General features: G+C 46.0%; 1 protein-coding gene and 1 long non-coding RNA gene across 2 annotated transcripts; both read left to right on the top strand.

Annotated features, from left to right (window-relative positions):
• Positions 1-3,184: 3,184 nt before the first annotated feature.
• LOC128789620 (uncharacterized) lies at positions 3,185-5,867 on the top strand. The gene is made up of 2 exons (XR_008431475.1): positions 3,185-3,430; positions 5,723-5,867. It is a non-coding gene; the product is annotated as an uncharacterized LOC128789620 (long non-coding RNA).
• A 1,340-nt stretch (positions 5,868-7,207) lies between these two features.
• Positions 7,208-8,321, top strand: C6H11orf96 (chromosome 6 C11orf96 homolog). Its single transcript, XM_053945899.1, has one exon. The coding sequence runs from the start codon at positions 7,597-7,599 to the stop codon at positions 7,957-7,959; it is 363 nt and encodes a 120-aa protein (XP_053801874.1). The 5' UTR covers positions 7,208-7,596; the 3' UTR covers positions 7,960-8,321.
• The last annotated feature ends 363 nt before the right edge of the window (positions 8,322-8,684 follow it).

Genomic DNA, 8,684 nt, shown 5'->3' with positions numbered 1-8,684 from the left:
AGAAAATATAATTTCTCAGCTTTGAGTGCTATGGGCTTTCATCTGACAGGAATGGGGTTATGCTTTTTTTCTTTCTGCTTGTCTGCATTAGCATCACTCTGGCTCCTCTTTGCAAGGCAGAGCTTCAGTTACTGAACCATCACTCAGCAATTTACTACTTTGCTTGTTACAATTTTTGTCTAGTTTAGAGATTGAACAAAAATGTCTCAAGAATTAGGTCACTTGAAGCCTGATAGTTCAATTGTCAAGAAACTTCTGCTGTTAATCTCTAGACTGCAGTTGATTTCTTTCTTGATTGCTTACAAATAGACTTATAAAGAAAAGAAAAAATGAAATTCATTCTGCTGAAATAAGTGGATGTTCTACAGTGCTTTTAGCTGCAGAAGAAAATGGAAGATGAAATCCATCAGAAGTGTTAAGATCTGATTTGTGGCAGCAACTTAAGATTTTTAATCTTGACTCATACAGAAAAGATTTTCCTTTTGTCTGACATTCAAAGCAGACAGAACCTTTGTGGCTATGTTCTCTGTTTGGTCTCTCTCTCACCTAACAAGGTCAGGCCTTCCTTGTTATATTTGAGATGTGTGGTCAGTTCTGTCCAAATCTCAGAGAGGATGGGAGGTCTCAGAAATAATTCAATTTCACTCTTGCAAAGCTCAGCAGTCGGGTACAGAAGAGAAACCAAGACAAGTGCTCTGTGCTGTGACAGCTCTGTGTGATTCTGGGTCTCCCTAGCAAGGAGCAGGAGAATCCTCCTCTCCTTGCTGCCTTGCCAGTAGTATTTCTGCTCTCCAGCTGACTCGTGTCCCAGGAGGCAGCACAGAATGCATGGCCATCAGCACTGTCCCAGCCACCAGCTCAGTGTGGAGCATGTCGAGGGTTGGAAATTCCCAGCAAAGTTCTTCCCTGCACACAGAAAGTCTTTTTTCTTCCTAGACCTTTTTAATAACTTTGTGGGGCAAAACACTTCTTCCAGATTTTGAACCTGAGACAGAATGTCCTGAACTAGAAATCTTAATTTCTGTGCTGCTTATTTGATAGGGTCACAGTAACAGCTGGACATGGTAATACCTTGACAGTTAAAGCCATGGGAGGGTAGAGGTTTACTTCATGTGGCAGCAACTTGTACCAGGAGGGATATTCAAAGCAGAGTCAGTATCTTAATTAGTTTAAAGTATAGTTTCACTCTTTAAAGAGCTGAGTTTTCTGCAATCACTGGTCTTCGGTCATTGGAACCCCACTTTTTTCTTGTGTCCTCATATCACTGTGCCCTGATGCATCAACAACAGTCCTGGGAAAAGCTGCCATCCCTTCTGATGCCTTTGAGGCCAAACAAGAGAAATTTAATGTAGCAGTTTTTTGTCAGGAAACACTTCGCAGCTCTCTTTCAAAACAAAGAGTTTTATTACTACATTTGTTATTAGTGTGTGATGACAGCCAAATGCTGTTAACTTGTGAAGTGCAACTGAAAGACTGACTTTTCATTTCAGCTGTCACTTTACAATTTTAACAATTCTATGTAGAGAATAAAATAATAAATTTCTGTGAGAAGCATTCATACATTCAAACATTTTAGTCTGTACTTCCTCCTAATGGCATGGGGCAGAAAGTTTATGGGATTTATTGCAGCTCGTATAAAGGCAGGCAGGACTGAAACTGAGATATTTGAGGAAAAAGGAGCTTTGAACACACATATTTTGTATTAACTGTATTGGGATCATGAACTTCCCAGAAGTCCTGACAAGTGTTTGTAATGTCTGCCAGGATCATACCATGAAGTTCTCTGTAAAAAAGAAAAAGTTGGGAATCAATAACATGGCTGAATTTTCCACTCCTTACTTTAGGGAGACTTGGAAAGAAATTTTTTCAGTTAAAACAGCCAAATTATATATAAAAATGAGACATGTACAAATGTGACAAACCTTTTCTCTTAAAATGCTATTTTATCTAAAACTTAACTTAAAACCTCAGTGTCAAGGGGGCACCATTTCTGTGGCAGATTTCCTGGTGAGATGTAAAAATCCTTCCGTGCTCCTATAATCTTACACTTATCCAGTTTGAAACATCCCTCAGAGAACTTGCCCATCCTAGCAGATGCATTGGGAAGAGCTTTCTGCTGGAAGTTTCCATGAGCTGCCTGCAAAGATCCCAGCGGCAGCCTGAGCCTCCTGCTACCACTCACAGGTGCCTTGCTGCATGGCTGCCCTCCACTATATGGCAAGTGCTGGTAGGGGATTTTCCTCATGCTTGATTACCTGAGGCTTCTCCCTCATCTCACACTGTGGGGAACAAAAATCATGGAGCTTGGGGTGTGAAGGGAGACTCCAGCCCGTGGGGGGCTGGGAGCAGAGTGTGCTGCAGAACAAGCCAAATCTTCTCTTGCCTCTGGAGATTTCCAATCCTGCAGCTAGGGCTTTACCAACACCTGCCTGCTGCAAAGGGGAGATGTGCTTATTCCTCACCTGTGCTGTTGGCTGCAGGGCTCTCCATGGCTGCCCCCAAATGATGCCAGGTAGGATGCCCCTTGGCATGGCCCAGGGGAGTGTGAGGGATTATCCTGAGGCAGTCAGCTGCTGGGCTGGCTTGGCTTTGATTTAATTATTTCAAGGGGAGAAAATGTTAAAAGGCTACTGAAGTCAAAACAGTAGAAAAGAAGGTAAAGTATATCCAACCAAATACATAAGGAAAGGGAAATGAGAGCCCTGAGTGCATAGCTCTTGCAAGTTAATTCCCTGGTGTAAATGCATTCAGATGTGCTGGAGAGAGGCCAGGCTGCCCAGGTAAGCTGCCTTCTGTGTGCTACAGTTTTGTTATGATAGCTAGAAAGAAACAACAGTTTGTTTTTCTCCAGGCAGAAGCGTAACAGTGGGTTTCACCTGGGTCTTGTTGGATAACTTGAGTTCCCCCATCAGAAAGGTACACTTTGGAATTTAAATCAGATGTGCATGCAGAGAAAGAGACACGAAGACTTCTGCTTTCAGAGGTAGTTTGTATTTGCTGCCTGTTTATTAGTGTGTCATCTCCAGTTTGTAAGCAGTATCTGTTAGGTCACAGTTGGCTGAATGTTTTTATTGCTGTTTGAAAAATGGTTGTTCCAAGATACAAATTCTAGTGGCGAGAGAACAGCAACTCCTTGAGTTGAGTGAGGCACTGTGTGGTGGCTGGAAACACCACCTGCCAGGGCAGAAAGAAGTGGTTTTTACTCTTGAGTATGTTTTGGGAGGATATTTGAAACTTATGTGGATTAAGGCATCTGTCTGGGAAGCAGCTTATCCTGCTGGCTCTCAAGGGACCCCATCAGCTCTGACAGACAGCAAAGTAACTGCTCTGTTTTGGGACATGAACTGTGGTGTTCACTATGAGTGCCCAGCTACAGGTAGTTTCTGTAAAAGCCCTGGGCCTTCAAAAATTGCTTATCCTACAGGAAGAGGTGGGTATCCATCCCTTTTTATCCATCCCTACATCCTCCTTTTAATTGCTCCTTTCCCTTCTATGGTATGAGATATGATAGCCAGCAAATGCTGTGTGTGTGTTTCCCAATAATCACATTTTAAAATGAATAACCAGATGACAATTTCCGTGCTGGTAACTTCTGTGCTGTTTCAGCAGCAATAATTGTGTCTCCTCCTATAAAACTGATGATTTAACTACACAAGGCCCCAAATATGAATATAAAATGTTCCTAGTTCTGGTAAAGGTTCCATACTGTGTCTGTGCAGTGTGCTGGCATACAATGTGACTTCATGAAAGGAAATGAAATCTTGAAATCAGGGAACAAAATGAGCAGAACACAAAGAAGATTAAATATGATGAAATGAAAAAACACTAGAAAATTCTGAAAGTGAAAATATTTAAATGGAATGGGATGACATAAGGTACAGTGAAAAGTTTTGAAGCTTACCGAAATGACACATATTGAAATCTCAAAATCAAGGAACGAAGTGAACCACAGAGACAGAAAAAGAATTATGATGAAATTTGCTCAGGTGCACAGCATGTGGGTGGTAGCAAGGAGCAAGGTGTGGAGGAGCAGTGTTGGGGTATAGCTGTGGTCCACTTGGCAAGCCTTTTGTAGCTGCAGTGTCCCTGGAGCTCTGGGCTTTGTTAGGGCTAGGGTTTTCTTAACCCTAACCCTGAGTGGAGCAGTAAAATCAGCATTTTCTGGGACTGAAGTGCCCAGCCCATGGGTGCTGCCAAGGAGAAAAGCGTGGAGGGAGCAATGGTGGTGCAGTGCATTGGGGTTTTTTGCAGTGGATTGGAACGTGCCAAAATGATACTCATTGAACTCATGCAATTCCATTTGAAGAATGAAAATTCTTCATTTCATGAAAGGAAATCAAATCTCCAAACCAGAGAAGTAAGGTAACCAAGCACACAGGAGAGGAAGTACAAGAAATTAAAAACAATTGAAAGAAAACCTGAAAATTATGAAATTGAGAACTTTTAAGAGGAATGGGATTACATAAATTGCAGTGTAAAGTTCCAAAACTTTTCTAAATAATACCCATTGAATTCTCCATATCAGGGAGCAAAGTGAGCTGAACACGGAGGAGAGGAATTATGATAAAATAAAATGCAATAAAAAAAAGGAATATCTGAAATGAAATGAAAACTAATAAATTGAATGGGTTGACATGAAGTGCAGTGAAATGGACTGAAACTTGCTGAAATGTTACTCATTGAAACCACAAGATTTCATTTCCTTTCATTAAATAATGCTGGGAGAAAGTGAAATTAAGGCCATTATTTAAACTACTTGAGTAAATATTTTTTTTTGTTAGTGCCTTGGAGATCTGACTCTGGGGATTATGTCACAGGATATATTTTCTAAATTTTCTCAAATAATATCTTCAAGGCCTCTCAGTTATTACCATGGTGATCTTGCTCCAGCTCAGCATTGAAATGTCCCAAAGCATTTTATAATCATATTTGTGAGGGTATTAAATATATTTGAGTTTGCCTTCATACTGAACTTTCTGTAGGAAACCAGACAGGCAGTTTATACTGGGATGTGTGTTGAAGTTCAGATATCAAGTCAACCAACCTGTTTTTTGACAGAACCTTGGATACTTTTGGGCTAGAGCAGATGAAATTTGCCTTGCTTTGAATAAATGTGTGATGTGTTTCTGCACTGCCAGAACAAGGCTCCTATGTCATCTTGTTTTTGCATGAGAGGCAAGCTCAGCCCCAGAAATCCTCCAAGTTGGTCATCAGGCTTGTCTTAGAGTGGCTGTACTGAGGAAACAGAGTTCGGCCTTTGCTGTGCTGCAGAATCGAGTTGTCAGGAATTTAAGTGGTTGTATGTAAATGGAGCTTTTGGAGAGAAAGTTGTTGCACTGCAGCAGGGATGTATGGGCTAAATTTAGGCACTAAAATAAACTGTAAAAAACACAACCTTCTGCAAGCTGGAATGACTCAATTTGACCAAACATGAAATTGTTCCCTCATTAAGCTAATAGTATCTCCCAACAAAAAGGCTTCAAACTGACCCTGGCCTCTAAAGCTGCCTTGGGGAGCCAAGAAGCCAAGAGATTGCAGCCAGGTGTTTCATAAAGCCAAGGCCCTTAATGTTGCTTTTACACTGGCAAGGAGCAAAACAGCCAGCCTTCTGGAAAGACACTAGCAAGTGCCTCTGGTCCCCACTCTCCTAAAACTGTGATCTTGTTCCATTTTATCCCCTTTGAGACAGGGCTGTAATTAAATTTTTTTTTTTTTTTCCCAGTGCAGGTCCTGAAACATTGCCACTGATAAGGCAATTTGAAAGGAGGAGGGACCACTCCTAAGTTACCCAAAGACAAGGTTGAGAGTTTCTGATGGTGAGCTCACAAAAACAAGGCAATTTCTGTGTGCTGGACTATGGCACAGGATGTGTATTGTGTTCTGGGTTTTTTTTCAGAGCATTTGTCCTCTGCACAAAGAATGTGTTTTATGGCAAAACACAGTAAACTTGCACTGGCTGCAGGTGCCCCAGCTTGGGCACAGACCCAGAGCTGCTGGGGTAAGTGTAGATTCCACTGTGGGCTAATTGACAGTCTATGCTGGCAGCGTCCTGGGTGCCTCCACAGTGCGGTGCTGCGCTGCGTGTGCACGCTGAGCATGGGGTACTGCATGACTGACTGCTCGGCAAACCTCAGGGCCCTGAGTGCATTGTCCTTGTCCCTTCAGCATCTCGGAGCAGAATTCCTGACACTGTTGCTAAGCCTCCGCTTCCTTCCTGCTTCCTAACCAAGCTTCAAAAATATCCTCGAGTGGGTGAAGCTATACTGGAGAGTGTCTTTATGGGAATCATCTAACATGAGCCCTGAAGAGGGGACAGACGAACCATTTCAGGCTCTTCCTCCCTCATGTGTTTCTACTCCCCCTCCCTCTAGCTCCTTTTCTATTCCTATCATAAGTTTTTCTTACGCTGTTGGGTTTTTCTATCACTGAGAGTGCTTGGCACACACAGCTTTAAAGCATGGTTCCAGCTGTCACTAATTTGCAAGCTTTTGTTTCAGCTTAGTAATGCTTGTATACCATTTTCTGTCTGAGGATCTCATTCTGCATCATAACAAAGAAGCACCACAGAGCCCACAGGGGAATGGAAAATTTCAGAATCCCTACTAAATGGAAAACAATGGAGTCACACTGAAGGAGGTATTTAAGCTTTGTTAGAGGTGGCAAACTTGGGAACAAGATCCCAGAGTGCTGCTTAAACCTCTGATGATGATAGTTCTTGTCTAGGTCCATTCCATGGGATCTCTGCATCTTACATCTGGGCCACTGTGACATTAGGGTTTTCAGATTTGGGCTTGCCTTGGCGCTTCCTTTAACCATGGGTTTATTACTCTGACGGGTAGTGATCAGCTGAAAGCTGATGTGACGGGTCTGTCGGTTCTCTTTCATAGCCATAGAAATCAGGGTATTGATTAAAAAAGCAGCCTGGTGAAACGCAGAAAGCCGAAGTGCCGCTGTGGCAGTCCGGGACCCCCTGAAGCTCCACTGGGTGCCGCGGGGCAGGAGAGGGATGCCCTGGAGGTTTAGGGGAGAGAGGAGGCGGGGGGGGGGGCGACGGGATCGAGCGCGATGGCTCCGCCGCCCCGAGCTCTACCCGACACCCCCGCTCCGAGGGGACGCGGCGGGCGGGGGCGGCGGTGCGGGGACACGTCATGCGGCAAGGAGAGCCCGGCCGGCCGCGAGTGGGCTCCGCTGCGGCCCGAGTGCGCTGCCGTCTGAGCATGCTCCCGCGGGACTCCGCCGGCTATATAACGGGGCCGGGGTGCCGCCGGCAGCGGCTCTGCTGAAGCAGCGGAGAAGCTCCGCTCTACACCGTGCTGCGCCCCTCACCGTGCTGCGCCCCTCACCGTGCTGCGCCTCTCTGCACCGCTCCGCGCCGCTCGGTACCGCGCTCCGCTCCGCTCAGCACTCCGCTCGCACCGAGGTCTCTCCGGACAGCAGCGGTCCGCACTGCTCCGCACGGTACCGCAGCGCCCCGCGGGGCCCGTCCCTGCCCCGCCGCCGCTGCCCGCCGGAGCCTCGGCGCCCGGCACGGCCGAGGCAGCGCGCCCCGCTCCGCCGGCCCCGGCCCCCGCGGCGGGCTCTCCCGCGGGCGGCAGGATGGCCGCGAAGCCGGCCGAGCTGATGGGCATCTGCTCCAGCTACCAGGCAGTGATGCCGCACTTCGTCTGCGTGTCCGAGGAGTTCCCGCCGCCCGCCCGCCCCGCCAAGACCCCCAAGGGTAAGCTGCGGCGGCCGCGGCAGTCACGCTTCAAGACGCAGCCGGTGACTTTCGACGAGATCCAGGAGGTGGAGGAGGAGGGGGTGTCCCCCATGGAGGAAGAGAAGGCCAAGAAGTCCTTCCTGCAGTCGCTGGAGTGCCTGCGGCGGAGCACCCAGAACCTCTGCCTGCAGCGGGACCGCTTGGGCAGCTGCCGCCTCCGCAACAGCCTCGACTCCAGCGACTCGGACTCGGCCCTCTGAGTGTGGCGGGGCTCGGCGGAACCCGGTCCGGCAGCGGCGGCACGGACTGAGCTGCAGGGAGCCGCGCCGCCGCCGGCACAGGAGCGCCCGGACGGGCAGCCGGGTCGGGATGTTTTCTAAGAAAGCGCTTGTACCTTCGTTTCTATTTGATTGTACGAAACTCACCATTTAAAAGACAAAAAAAAAAAAAAAAAAAATTCTATTCGTTAGAAGAAATGAGCTGTTTTAGATGCACTGAGCTGCTGGACTTTATATTTATTTTTGCATTTAAACTGTTGACTGCATTAATTTAATATCTTTCTACCTGAATGTCTGTTATTATTTCCATATAAGAGTAATAAATCTGATATATTTGCACAGTACTTACTGGGCTGTCCTTATTTCAGGGATCCAGCTGTCCTTGTTCAGCGTTGAGGAGTAAAAGGATTTAAAAGCTGTTGGTAGCCAGTGCAGAGCCAGCAATGCTTTTCTTGGGGATGCTGCTCAGAGAGGTTTTGCAGGCTGTACTGTCAAGTATAAACTAATGAGACAAAAGTCGAGTTAGACTGATTTTAAACTACTTTATTTACTTCTTTGAGATCTTTGTGTTAACCTGACTTGAGGATTAAAGAGCATTTATAACTGGTGCCAAAGAGCCTTAATGCAACTGGGCAAGCATCTTACATTCACAAAAATATGTATTGCTGAAATATTGTATTTTCATCCAAGTGGTTTTGTCTCTTCTC

The sequence above is a fragment of the Vidua chalybeata genome, chromosome 6 (assembly GCF_026979565.1).
Source record: "Vidua chalybeata isolate OUT-0048 chromosome 6, bVidCha1 merged haplotype, whole genome shotgun sequence".
Taxonomy (NCBI): domain Eukaryota; kingdom Metazoa; phylum Chordata; class Aves; order Passeriformes; family Viduidae; genus Vidua; species Vidua chalybeata.
The sequence above is the reverse complement of the archived record's forward strand: the minus strand, read 5'-3'. Positions and strand labels throughout refer to the sequence as shown.